The sequence below is a fragment of the Haemorhous mexicanus genome, chromosome 9, assembly GCF_027477595.1.
Source record: "Haemorhous mexicanus isolate bHaeMex1 chromosome 9, bHaeMex1.pri, whole genome shotgun sequence".
NCBI lineage: Eukaryota > Metazoa > Chordata > Aves > Passeriformes > Fringillidae > Haemorhous > Haemorhous mexicanus.
The window spans coordinates 1,655,982-1,669,849 of record NC_082349.1 but is presented as its reverse complement, the minus strand read 5'-3'; the positions used below and the strand labels follow the sequence as shown (position 1 = coordinate 1,669,849).

At 56.2% G+C, this 13,868-nt stretch overlaps 1 protein-coding gene across 1 annotated transcript in view; it reads left to right on the top strand.

Annotated features, from left to right (window-relative positions):
- The window catches only part of SGIP1 (SH3GL interacting endocytic adaptor 1), a 57,439-nt gene that overhangs the window by 22,349 nt on the left and 21,222 nt on the right, over window positions 1–13,868 (top strand). Inside the window, exons 7-15 of the mRNA XM_059853580.1 lie at window positions 309–484; window positions 2,761–2,772; window positions 3,257–3,268; window positions 3,763–3,787; window positions 4,123–4,174; window positions 7,143–7,228; window positions 9,172–9,264; window positions 10,132–10,206; window positions 11,968–12,414. Coding sequence (XP_059709563.1) covers window positions 309–484; window positions 2,761–2,772; window positions 3,257–3,268; window positions 3,763–3,787; window positions 4,123–4,174; window positions 7,143–7,228; window positions 9,172–9,264; window positions 10,132–10,206; window positions 11,968–12,414 — 978 coding nt within the window. The remainder of the gene's footprint in view (window positions 1–308; window positions 485–2,760; window positions 2,773–3,256; window positions 3,269–3,762; window positions 3,788–4,122; window positions 4,175–7,142; window positions 7,229–9,171; window positions 9,265–10,131; window positions 10,207–11,967; window positions 12,415–13,868) is intronic.

The window sequence follows — 13,868 nt, the reverse complement described above, 5'->3', positions numbered from 1 at the left end:
ATTTAAAATCCATGTGGATGTGGCACTTGGGGACACGGGGCAGCACTGGGGGATGGCTGGACCCGATTGTCTCATTACCTGAACAATTCCATGAAATCCAGACATGGATTCATAAATCCAACCCTGGGCTGGGTTTATCCCTGGGAGCAGCAGCTCCTCATGCTTTGGCTGCACAGGGATGCAGCAGTGACAGACCCAGCACAGGATTTCCTCCCCCATTTTGGGGTCAGCATTTTGGGACCACCAGATTCCCGCTCTCCAGCAAGCCTGGACCACAGAGGGAAGAAAATTCCTTAACTGAGCTGTACCTACCAAAGGAAAGCACTTCTACTCCTCCAGCGAGTCGGAGGAGGAGGAGGAGGCGCACAAGAAATTCAACATCAAGATCAAACCCCTGCAGGCCAAGGACGTCCTGCGCAGCGCCGCCACCGTGGACGAGCTCAAGGCCTCCATCGGCAACATTGCACTTTCTCCATCCCCCGTGGTGAGTCCCCCCACTCTTTCCTTCCCCCACTTTTGCCCCCAGCCCCCAGGGCACTGGTGTGTCACAGTGCAGCTGGTTTGTAGCTGCCAGATAAATTTGGTGATGTTGGTGCCTTGTGCAGGCTGCCCTGGAGCAGAGGCTGGGCAGAGTTCCAGAATAAAGCAGGGATTGATTCCAAGGATCTCCTCCATGGATCCACCTTGGGCAGCACCAGAGCCCAGCCAGGGCTGCACCCAAGATGATCCAAAATGGTCCCAAAATGCACGGCCGGGCACGGGGTCTCTCCCTGGGATCAGCTCTGCTCCATTTGCACCTTGGGGTTAGTTGTCCAGCCAAGAGTTTATTATGGCAGTCCCTTTTATAGGGGATTCAAAATTCCCATGGATAGCTGATGGGTTGGGCTCTCTGCACCACCCAGGCCCTAAGCCAGGGGTGTGTTTGCATTTAGGATCAGATGGGGTTGGCTGCAGGTCCCCTGTGTAGGTTTGAACCCAACCTATCCTTGCCTTGTCTGGGGATTTGTTTCACTTCTAAGCTGGTGAGGTCTGATATGACCAAATGCATCTGGCAGCTGCAAACCAGCTGCACTGTGGCAGTGGTGGTGCACAGGGACCATCCCAGACTCGGTGGGAGCTGATGTCCCCCTTGGCTTTGGTGTCCTTATTTTGGGGTCTGGACTGCAGGTGTTGCTCAGATGTATTGAAATGAGGTTTCCAGTCAAAAATGTCTCAAAAATTCCCTTTCCTGCTCATAAAAGAGATTAGGATGTATAATTCCCTGATTCCCCCCCCCCATCCATCCATCATCTTATCCTCATTTTTCAATGAGGAAAAAGGGGAATTTTCAATCATCATCATTCAGGGTCTTGCCCTGACTCCCAAGCCAAGGGAAGCATCTGTGGGGTTTTCTATGGGATTTTAGAGGGGTGTTTCCCACCCTGGAGGTGAATCCAGGTTCCCAGAAGGAAAGGTCATTTTTCCTTAGTCCATCCTGGCATAAAAGACCATCCCCCTCTGCTTTTCCTGAGGCTTCTTAAGATTCCTGTTGGCTCATCCCAATCTGTTCAGCCCCATGAAAAGATTGGATTCTGGGCTTTCAGGAGGTGTTAGTGTGGGCTGAAGTGACTTCCCAGACAAAGCTTTCCATGATTTATAAATAACCTGGATCTGAAGTGTGAATGGCTCTCCAAGCCCAAGTGAAACAAAATCCATGAGCTTTGTTTCTGCTTCCCAACCAGGGAGTTCCTGTTTGGCATTCCAGGATTGGAAATGGCAGTTGGATGTTTTGGGAAGCACAAAAAAAGGGGGAAAAACCCAACCTCAAAATGAGCAATTTAATATTGATGATAATAATAATAATATTAGGAAAACCAAATTCTTGCAGAATGTGCATTTTACCAAATATGATTTTTGTCCTCTCTTTCCTGTGGTGTTTTTCCTGCCGAGGTTGGGGGGCTTGGGGAGGGATGAGGAGGATCCCAGTGTGGGGTGGGCTGAGGGATTTGGGTGCTGGGCTGGAGGGGATCCCTGGGGCTGGGTTGGAGCCTCCCATGGAATGTGCTCAGGGAAAGCCCCTGAGGCTGGGCAGGAGGATCCCAAAGCCAGCCAAGGGAGCAGATGGGCTGGGCAGTGGAGCTGGGTCCTGGCACGGGCCAGGAAAGCACCAGAGCCCTGGGCAGGAGCTGCCTGCAGGAACCTGGCATCCACAGGAATTCCAGGAATCACTGCCAAGTCCCTGCCCTCATCCTGGGCTTGTCTTCTCTCCCCAACCAGCCACAAAGCCCTGCTCTGGAACTGCATCCCTGCTCAGAGGGAGATCATAAATCCCATGGATTGGGCTGGGAGGGACCTAAAATCCCATCCCATCCCATGGCAGGGACACCTTCCCCTATCCCAGGCTGCTCCAGCCTGGCCTTGGGCACTGCCAGGGATCCAGGGGCAGCCCCAGCTGCTCTGGGCACCCTGTGCCAGTGCTGTGTCTGTAATCACAATCATTCCCTGCCCTCTGGACTGGGAGTTCTGGTGCCTTACCTGGGAATGGCCAGCAGAGCCTGTCATGACAAAACAATGGAGTTCTTCCCCTAAAATGGCTCAGACACAACTTTTCCATTTCCAAATCTCCCTCTCCCCCCAGTCTCCCACGTGAGGGGTGAAGCTGGAGCACTCCTGTCCCTCTGCTTTGTCTTTAACGTGACACAAATCTTTGATTCCTCTTTATAAAAAAATCCCTCACCTTCTCATTCCTTCTCTTTTTTTTCTCTCTCTGCCTTCTTTTAGAGGAAAAGTCCGGTAAGAAATGCAATTTTTATCTCCTGGAATATTTTAACCCAGCTTTGCTGTGCTCTTGTCCTGTCTCTAGAGCTGAAATGCCAAAAGCAAATAACAAATCCTGCCCTTCTAAAATGAAGTTTAATTTCCTTTATTGCTGACTAAGAGCGTTTTAAAATAGAATGTGTGAAAATAGAGCTGGGCTTGGCTCTGAGAGTGCTTTGGGGTGTAAGAATTTGGGCCAGGTGTGTAAGGGCTCGGTTTTACCTGGATTGGGGCACATCCAAAGGGAGGAAAAGGCAGGAAACCCATCTGTGGTGCCACTGGGGTTTCTCCAAGAGAACTCAGCCTCCAGGGGGGAAATCCCCCCATTTCCCAGGCTTTGGGTTCCCCTGGGGGGCTGTCCCAGGGTGACCCACGAGGTGTGGTGGCAGCTGGGGACCTGAGGTGCTGACGTGTCACTCTCTGACCAGGTGTCTCTTCTCTCCCCTCTCGCTGACCGCAGCGGCGCAGCCCGGTAAGAACCCGCTCCTGGGATGGGGTCACGGGGGTCCTGCCCATGCTGGGCTCTGGGGGGGCACAGGGCATGGGGACAGCTGCCAGGGGTGTCACACAGCCCCTTGTGTCACCCCAGTGATAGCACAGAGGGCCCTCAGTGATGGGAACCCCTGGAGATCCTGCTCTGGTTCTGGGATGTCCCCACTCCCGTGGCTGGGAGGGTTTGGCTTTTGCCCCGTGAGCCACTGGCACAGCTGCCCATGGCAGTGCAGAGTGCCCATTCCCAGAGGGATTTACAGCCCCTGTGGATGTGGCACTGGGCACAGCAGAGCTGCCAGCGGTGGCTTTGTGCGGCTCAGGAATTTTCTGCAGGGTTTTCTGCTCCCTGGAGTTCAGGAAATGTCCCCTCAGAAGCTCCTGCCATCTCTGATAGGCTGCTTTGCTCCTGGGGTGACAACTGCCACACACCTGTGTCCCCATGCATCCCACTTATCCCTGTGTTTCTCCTTCCAGGGGACGATTAAAAGGAATTTATCCAGTAAGTATCTCCTGGAGTCTGTGAAACCAGCCCTCATCACACCTGCTGGGGGGGTTTGGGGAGTGGGGGTGGGAAAAGGAGTGAGTTAAATTTGGTTTAAAATGATACTGGCAGAGCTGGTGGCTCCTAAAAGTTTTCCCTGGAGAAGATGTGGGGGACATCTGTAGCAATGCAGTTCCCTGATTTAGCTCTGTACAGAAATAAATCAGAATTAAAAGCAGATTTTTCCTGCCAGGATCCCTGCACAGCAGGGTGGGTGGGACAGCAGGGGGGCTGGGGGCCAGGGGGATGCTCTGCAGTGGGAATGCCTCTCATCCATGTCTGTCCTGTCCCAGGTGAGGAGATCACGCGGCCCCGGCGCTCCACGCCCACGCCAGACCCCGCCAGGTCAGTCAGAGATCATCCTGGCTGGGACCATCCCCGGCTCAGGCTCCTCATCCCACCGTGGCTGTGGGACATTCCCACTTGCACTCTGTGGATGGGAGGCTGGAGGGGTCAGATGGGATTTTGGGAAGGAATTGTTGCCTGGGAGGGGGAGGAATGGAATTCCCAGATTTGCTCTGGCTGCCTCAGGATCCCTGGCAGTGCCCAAGGCCAGGCTGGACATTGAGGCTGGAGGAGCCTGGGACAGTGGGAAGTGTCCCTGCCATGGCAGGGGTGGCACTGGGTGGGATTTAAGGTCTTTCTAGCCAAAACCATTCCAGGATTTTGGCAGGACTAAGGGGCTGGTGGTGGTTGGGATTCTCAGTGTCCATTCCTGCTCTCCAAGGACATTCCTTGCTGGAAGCCACCTTGAGCCTGATCCATAGGGAGCTGGCCAAGCTTTGGGGGGGATTTATTGATTTAGGACAGCAAACGTGCAAGTTTTTATGGAATAAAGCCAAATCTCCTTGGGATTGTGCCCTGTGCAGCTCCAGGGGTCGACTCAAGGTGTCTTGGAGCAGGGCATGGCCCATACCTCAAGTATTTATATTTTTAAATCCTTTTCCATGAAGTTCTGACTAACCCCAAAGCAACTCAGTGTCCCAGCAGCTGCTGTGGCACCACGAGATTGGCACTGTGGTGCTGCTCCTTTTGCTTTTTCCCACCTGGAACCCCGTGTTTGGCCAGCTCCTCTTTGGTCTGGGGTAAAAAAGTCCTCAAAAATATTTGTGTTTGCCTCAAAGATGGGGTCAGAACCCAAACCTTCCCCTCATGGCTGCCCTGTGCTCCTCACACCCCACAAACCCAAACCTGCCCCTCATGGCTGCTCTGTGCTCCTCACACCCCCAAACCCAAACCTGCCCCTCATGGCTGCTCTGTGCTCCTCTCTCCACAAACCCAAACCTGCCCCTCATGGCTGCCCTGTGCTCCTCTCACCCCACACACCCAAACCTGCCCCTCATGGCTGCTCTGTGCTCCTCACACCCCACACACCCAAACCTGCCCCTCATGGCTGCCCTCTGCTCCTCTCTCCCCCCAAACCCAAACCTGCCCCTCATGGCTGCTCTGTGCTCCTCTCTCCCCACACACCCAAACCTGCCCCTCACGGCTGCCCTGTGCTCCTCACACCCCAAACCCAAACCTGCCCCTCATGGCTGCCCTGTGCTCCTCTCAGCCCACAAACCCAAACCTGCCCCTCATGGCTGCCCTGTGCTCCTCTCAGCCCACACACCCAAACCTGCCCCTCATGGCTGCCCTGTGCTCCTCACACCCCAAACACAAACCTGCCCCTCATGGCTGCCCTGTGCTCCTCTCACCCCACAAACCCAAACCTGCCCCTCATGGCTGCTCTTTGCTCCTCTCACCTCACAAACTCAAACCTGCCCCTCATGGCCGCTCTGTGCTCCTCTCACCCCCAAACCCAAACCTGCCCCTCATGGCTGCCCTGTGCTCCTCTCTCCACAAACCCAAACCTGCCCCTCATGGCTGCTCTGTGCTCCTCACACCCCCAAATCCAAACCTGCCCCTCATGGCTGCTCTGTGCTCCTCACACCCCACACACCCAAACCTGCCCCTCATGGCTGCTCTGTGCTCCTCTCTCCACAAACCCAAACCTGCCCCTCATGGCTGCCCTGTGCTCCTCTCTCCACAAACCCAAACCTGCCCCTCATGGCTGCCCTGTGCTCCTCTCTCCCCACAAACCCAAACCTGCCCCTCATGGCTGCTCTGTGCTCCTCTCCCCACACACCCAAACCTGCCCCTCATGGCTGCCCTGTGCTCCTCTCACCCCACACACCCAAACCTGCCCCTCATGGCTGCCCTGTGCTCCTCTCTCCCCACACACCCAAACCTGCCCCTTATGGCCGCTCTGTGCTCCTCTCTCCCCACAAACCCAAACCTGCCCCTCATGGCTGCCCTGTGCTCCTCACACCCCCAAACCCAAACCTGCCCCTCATGGCTGCTCTGTGTTCCTCTCTCCCCACAAACCCAAACCTGCCCCTCATGGCTGCCCTGTGCTCCTCTCACCTCACAAACCCAAACCTGCCCCTAATGGCCGCTCTGTGCTCCTCACACCCCCAAACCCAAACTTGCACCTCATGGCTGCCCTGTGCTCCTCTCTCCCCCCCCCAAACCCAAACCTGCCCCTCATGGCTGCCCTGTGCTCCTCACACCCCACACACCCAAACCTGCCCCTCATGGCTGCCCTGTGCTCCTCTCACCCCCAAACCCAAACCTGCCCCTCATGGCTGCCCTGTGCTCCTCTCACCCCCAAACCCAAACCTGCCCCTCATGGCTGCCCTGTGCTCTCTCTCCACAAACCCAAACCTGCCCCTCATGGCTGCCCTGTGCTCCTCTCTCCCCACACACCCAAACCTGCCCCTCATGGCTGCCCTGTGCTCCTCACACCCCTAAACCCAAACCTGCCCCTCATGGCTGCTCTGTGCTCCTCACACCCCACACACCCAAACCTGCCCCTCATGGCTGCTCTGTGCTCCTCTCTCCACACACCCAAACCTGCCCCTCATGGCTGCCCTGTGCTCCTCTCTCCCCCCAAACCCAAACCTGCCCCTCATGGCTGCCCTGTGCTCCTCACACCCCAAACCCAATCCTGCCCCTCATGGCTGCTCTGTGCTCCTCACACCCTACACCCCACAAACTTGCCCCTCATGGCTGCCCTGTGCTCCTCTCTCCCCCCAAACCCAAACCTGCCCCTCATGGCTGCCCTGTGCTCCTCTCTCCCCACAAACCCAAACCTGCCCCTCATGGCTCCCCTGTGCTCCTCACACCCCAAACCCAAACCTGCCCCTCATGGCTGCCCTGTGCTCCTCACACCCCAAACCCAAACCTGCCCCTCATGGCTGCCCTGTGCTCCTCACACCCCACACACCCAAACCTGCCCCTCATGGCTGCTCTGTGCTCTCTCTCCCCACAGCAAGAAGGCCGGGGAGGATCCGGCGGCGCTGGCCCCGCTCTTCGGGCCCCCGCTGGAGTCGGCCTTCGAGGAGCACAAGCTGGATGGTGAGTCTGGGACATGGCGGGGGAGTTTGGGGCTGGGGTGAAGGACTTTGGGACATGGTGAGTGACTTTGGGGCCTGGGGCAAGGAGTTTGGGGCCATGGTGAGTGAGTTTGGTGATCTGGTGAGTTTGGGGCCCGGGGCAGGGGAGTTTGGGGCCATGGTGGGTGAGTTTGGTGACAGGGCAAGGGAGTTTGGGGCTGGGGTGAGGGCATTTGAGACATGGCAAGTGACTTTGGGGCCATGGCTGGTGAATTTGGGGACCTGGTGAGTTTGGGGCTGGGACAGGTGAGTTTGGGGACCTGGTGGGTGAGTTTGGGAACCCAGTGATTTGGGGCCAGGGTGAAGGAGTTTGGGGACCTGGTGAGCTTCAGCCTGGGGTGGGTGAGTTTGGTGGCAGGGCAAGGGAATTTGGGGACAGGATGAGTGAGCTTGGGGACTTGGTGAGTGAGTTTGGGGACAGGGTGAGTTTGGGGCTGGGGTGAGGGAGTTTGGGGCCGTGGTGGGTGAATTTGGGAACCTAGTGAGTGAATTTAGTGACAGGGCAACTTTGGGGCCTTGGCAACTTTGAGGGCCGTGGTGGCTTTGGGCCATGGTGGGTGAGTCTGGGGACCTGGTGAGTGACTTTGGGGCCATGGTGGCTTTGAGGCCACGGTGGGTGAATCTGGGACCTGGTGAGTGACTTTGGGGCCATGGTGGCTTTGGGGCCACGGTGGGTGAATCTGGGACCTGGTGAGTGACTTTGGGGCCACGGTGGCATCTCCTGGCAGGGATATGGGAAGGTTCTCCAGCCCTGGCAGGGGTGGAGTCCCCGTTCCTGGAGGGATTTCAGAGCTGTGTGGATGTGGCACTTGGGGACAAGGTCAGAGGTGGAACTGGCAGTTCCATGGGCTCTGAGAGCTTTTCCAAGCAGGACAATTCCCAGATTTCCAGGTTCCCAGCCCTCCTGCTGGAGGAGGGAGGAGCCCAGGCAGGGGTTGAAGGACGGGTGACGATGTTCAGGGTTAATTCAGGCTGGTGGAAACACAGCAAGTGCTTAAGTCAATTAGTTAATTATGAGGTCTGGGAGAGATCCTGACAGGGAACAGCTCAAGAATATCAAAACTCAGCATTTTCCAGTCAAACCTTCCCCCTGGAGCAGGGGGGTTTAACTCCATCCAGGATTCTGGAGGCACCTGTTGGACGAGCCTTGTGCCCCTCCATGCCTAGGAAACACCATCCCAAAATGTCATTTTTCCCTTCTTTAACACAGATGCTTTGCTTCCTTCCAAAGCTGGTTTTCCCAGCTTTCCCAAAGCACAGGAATCTTGCAAGACTTGTTTTCCCTAAAACCAACCCCATCCATGCCCCAAAACCAACCCCATCCATGCCCTGGAGTGGGCTCTTCCCAGAGATCTCCTCCTCCTCCTCCTCCTCCTTCTCCTAGAGGGGCACTGCACTCATAGCCTCGTTATGTCCTGTCATTAACGCCTCCAGTTAATTCTTTTAATCAAAGCAACATTTGGAAGCAGTTCTCTGCACAAAAACTCCAAGAAATCTAAATTATATACAAAAATATTCCCCCCCTCTTTATTCTCTGGGAATGCAATTATCTTTTCATTTTACTACCTGATGGGGTTTTTTTGTTTGCATATCCTAAAATTCCAGACCACTTTGGCCATCAATACGATGTTTTCCTTCCCATAATAAGCCTCCAAATCCATCCCTGGCATTGTTTTGTTTGTCAAGCAGCATAAGTGTCAAACTAATTGCACGTCCTGCTTCAAAATCAGACAGGATTTTAATTATCCACCGTTACAGAACCCCCTGTCCTTAATTAATGAGGTTTCTCTCACTGTCTGGGCCCTCTTTTCCCAGAGCCTCAGTGTCTTATCCGTGTGTTTGGGTGATGGGAAGAAAATATTTGGATTTTTCATTGCTTTCAAATGTTTATTTTTGATTTTTCAGCTGCTCTGGACCAGCCTGAGATATGGGGGTCAGTCCAGCCCATCAACACAAACGTAGAGTCCCCAAAACTTCCAAGGCCTTTTCCAACTGGAAGTAAGTGACCATGGAAATAAATTAATATATCCAGAAACCAGGTCAAAGATGTGAGCTGTCCTCACCCAGGCTGTGCAGTTCCTCAATATTTTAAATTAAAGGGGTTTTTATCCCTTTGTTTGGCTTGGGTGACAGCACTGTGGGGTGGAGAAGGGAGTGGGATTGATAAGGGGTGGAGGGATGGGGTGGATCCTGATCCTGCACGTTCATGCTGAGGTTACTTGGCTGGAAAAGTCGGCAGCACCGGTTTTTCCAGGATAACATCAGGGAGAGCAGCACAGCCCCAATCCCGGATTTTTATTGCAGCTTTCCCTCTGCCCCGGGCAGCTGCGGAACCATTTCCTCTGCAGAAATGCCCCTGTAAAGCACAGCTGGTTAATTAGCCGCTGTTAATTAGCCCCAGCATTCCCGATCCCGGATCCACATCCTGCATCCACGTGGGATGGGCCCGGGAGAAAGGCGGAGGCAGCTCCGTGCCTCAGAGGATCCAGGTTTAATTAAAATGCTAATTTAGGGGGTTGAAACAGGAGCGCAGGCTGAGATGCAAAAAAAAAGGCGAAAATTCCATCAAACCCGACCGAAATGGCTTCCCACTGCCAGAGGGCAGGGAGAGGGATGGGTATTGGGAAGAATTCCTGGGATATTGGGAAGAATTCCTCCTTGTGAGGGTGGGGAAGGATGGGATGGAATTCCCAGAGCAGCTGCGGCTGCCCCTGGATCCCTGGCAGTGCCCAAGGCCAGCCTGGACACGGGGGCTGGGAGCTCATCCCTGCCTTGTCCCCTTTTCCCAGCGATCCCGTCTGACATCCCACGGGCTGTCCCTGCTGCTCTCCAGCTGAACTTTCCTCTCTCTGTGCTCTCTTTCAGCCCCTCCGCCACTCCCCCCGAAGAACATCCCGGCCACGCCGCCGCGCACCGGCTCCCCCCTGCCCCCGGCCATCGGTAACGGCTCCGGGGGTGGCATCGGGGGGATGGGGACAGCCCCGGCTCTGGGGTGGCCCCGGGGGTGACACATCCCCTCCCCAGTTCTGGGGGGAAACCAGGGGGGACAGGTCCCCGTCCCCGTGGCTGCGTTTTGGGCATGGATTTGGTCCCTGTGCATCCTCTGCCCTTGGAATTCAGAGAATTCCGGGCTGGGCTGGGTTGAGAGGAATTTCTGTCCTATCCAGTTGCCACCTGCCACTGTCCCAGGCTGCTCCCAGCCCCAGTGTCTGGCCTGGCCCTGGGCACTGCCAGGGATCCAGGGGTAGCCCCAGCCCTGAGGTGTCTCAGTGGATGCTGCAGTAGAAGCAGCAAAAAGATGTTTTTGCCTCCCAAGTTGGTCTCACCCTGGTGAAATTAATGTTCTTTACATCATCCCTGCCTTTGGATCAGTTGCTCTGGGAATGCAGTGCAGGATTAGCCTCAAAATCCTGCAGAAAGCTGGGATATATTCCTAATTCCAGAGCCCTGCTCCTGCCTGGAGCAGCCCTGCATGGCCTGTGCTGAGGAAACCAGAGGTGTGCAGGGTCTGCCTGTGGCAGGAGCTGCTCCTGCATTCCCTGCCCTCAAATCCCTGCTGAGAGGTGGGAAAAGCCCCCCTGATCCTGCAGCCCGGGGCAGGGAAGGAAACTGGTGCTGGGAATGAGGGACTGCCCCAGGGCAGGGATGGAAAAGTGTTGGGTGCAGCCAGAGGACATCAGGTGCTTCCAAGCATATAATTCATGGTGCTGGCTGGTGGAAAAGCAGGGTCTGAGCAGGGAAGGCTGCATGGGGCCAGCCAGAGCCCCTCGGGGTGAAACCCCTGCACCACAAGGAGCCCCCTGCTCTGTCCATCCCCATCTCATCTGTGCTCCCAAATCCCAATTTTCCAGGCTGGCAGGGTGTCCATGTCCATCCATCCATCCATTTCCAGCAGCAAATGCCTGATCATTTGCTGGGCTGTGCCTTGTGTATTTGTGAAGCAAGTGGCTGAGGTCTGGTTTTGTCTGGTTCAGCAAATCCCTATTTTATCCCCCCCACCCTAAAGGTAGACTCCCAAAATAGAGGAGCAGGGATAGGGTGATGCTGCCACGAGGAGCCCAGAGGGCATTTAGTGTCAGGCTCCCCCTTCCCTGGATGTGAAATGCTTGGCTGATGGATCTGTGGTGGTTCTGGAGTCAGGTGGGAATGTTGCTGTGTGGTGGCTCAGGGACCAGAGCCCTGGAATCCCTTTCTGTGCCCTGAAATCCCAAGCTGTTTCTGCTTGTGGCTGGATGCATTCCCTGTGGCTGGAATACACTCCCCGTGTGCATCCTGTGCTGCATGCCCAGACTCCAGCAGTGTCCAACCAGCATGTCTGAATATATGTATTTATACCTGAGTGTTTATAAATATATATATGGGGCGTGCCAGAGCGCTGAGTGCACACCTTTGGTACCTGCTGATAAATCAGAGTTGCTGATAAGGACGTGGTGTGGTTTAGAGGACAAAAAAGGCTGTGAATTTGGGATTCTCGGCTGTGAGTGCTGGCTCGTGGTGCATGCTCCCTCCTCCAGCCTTTTGGATCCTGCGGGATTCACTCCATGTCACACCTGGCTGTGGTGGAAACGTTCTTGCCCATGAATTATATAATATGGATGAGAAAAGGTGATTTTAGAGCCTCTCCCGTAGAAGTAGAGCCCGTAGAGAGTAGCACAGCCCTCTCTTAACGCCCGGTGTAAAATAAACCTCCTCTGACCACAGGAGGGGACCAGGCAGCAGCAGAGCCCAAACGGGACAAACTCCCGTCCATCAATGACTTGGACAGCATTTTTGGCCCCGTGCCGTCCCCCAAATCTGCTGCTGCCACCGCAGAAGACAAGTGGGTCAATTTTTCCGATCAATCCCCGGAAAACGCGCCTCCGGAGTTGTCGCCCCGGGAAAAAGCGCCGTCCCCGGCGGCGGCCGCGGGCAGCCCGGCCAGCGCTCCGGCCGAGCCTCCCCGCCCGCTGCCCTCGCCGCTGCAGCTGGAAGACGCTCCCAAGAAGCTTCCCGAGCAGCCCCACCTTAAGGATGATTCCACCGAGCCGGTCGCCTCTCCCAAAGATTTTGGGCCGGGTCAGAGAGGCACCCCGCCGCCCCCTCCGCCGCCCACCTACCGCGCGGTGGTGTCGTCCCCCGGACCGGGCGCCAGCACGGGAAGCACCAGCGGTACGTGCAGTGAGCTCGGGTGTGCTGCCGTGTGGCCCTGGTGACCCTCCCGCCTGGCTGTGTCCCTCCGGCCGTGCCCTGCTGCCAGCCTGTGTCCTGCGCCTCCCGTGTCCTTCCTTCCCTGTGCGGCTGGGAGCCTTTCCCGAAGGTCCCCGGAGCCCTTCCCGCCCCAAATTGAGCACGGGGTTGTTGTGGTTGTTGTTGTTGTTGTTGTTGCTGCGGTTGTGTCCTCCCTGGGGCTGGAATGGTTCAGGTAAATGGTCAGAGCGAGCCTCAGATCAGGGTTGGGGTGTTTGTTTTAATCACGTCCTCTCATCCCGGTAATTCCCGGGTGGGAATGGTGCTCGGCTCTTCCTGGCTCGGGTGTGGATGGGGAGATGTGTTCCGGGGTGAACCTCTCCCCCGGGAGAAGCTGCTGGCTCTACCTGCCTTCACCTGCTAAATTATAAATGTTCATTAAGGCAAACGAGCAGGGGAAGCTCGGTTTACTCGCACTCCTCGCTTGAGGAGCTGCAGCCTGAGCCTGTTCTTTCAGGGCCTGAGCCCAGTTCAGCCCTGTGCTCCCACCCTGCATCCACCAAAGGTAATTTTGGGGGGAATCAGAGCCTTGAGGAACCTGCACTGGTGGTGGGGTGGGTGTGCAGCCCCCCCAGCTCCGTGTCTGACCCCTGCCACCTTCCTGGTGGGAGCTCAAGGTTTGTGTCACTGCCCGGGGGATTTGTCACCTCCAGGAGGGTGCCCTGAGTGTGGCTGGTGCTGTAGCTGTGGCTTTGCTTCAGTGCTGGTGGCTTTTCTGTGCTGGCTCGGGGGGTGGGCAGGGGTCTCTGTGGGGGCTGTGGTGTCCAGCAGGAGCTGGAACTTCTCCAGGAGCTTCCAGGAGCAGAACACACCAGGATCCATCCTGCACTGCTCTCCAGCCTGCTCCCAGCTGAGCACAGGATGGAGACGTGCCAGGGCTCCCCCCTTGGGGGTGGATGGATGGAGAAGCCTGTCCCAGAAGATCCACAGTCCTGCTCCAGGAATTGCCTCCTGTCTCAGTCTGGGCAGCAAGCTGGGAAATGAAAGTGTGGACACAGCCACACAAAAATGGTGCAAATCCTCCGGAAGCTGCAGCAGGGTGTGCAGCACAGATCCAGAGCCTGTCCCACCCTCCCACCTTTCCAAGGCTGGTTTTTGGGTGCTGTGGAGCAGAGTCACCCCAGGATCTGCCTGCAGAGCCCATGGGTGTCACCAAGGCTCTGTGCAGGGTCACGGTGGAAGGGCTGGGCTGGAAGGGATCTCAAAGCCCCTCTTGTTCCAACCCCTTCTACCACCCCACGCTGCTCCAAGGCCAGCATTCCAGCAGATTTCTGATTCCATGCTGGTTTCCACATGCTGTCTGTTTCTGGTGTAGGAAATATCCATTCCCTGGATGGAAGCCACCATCTGGCTGGCATTTGGCTACCTGGTGGCCA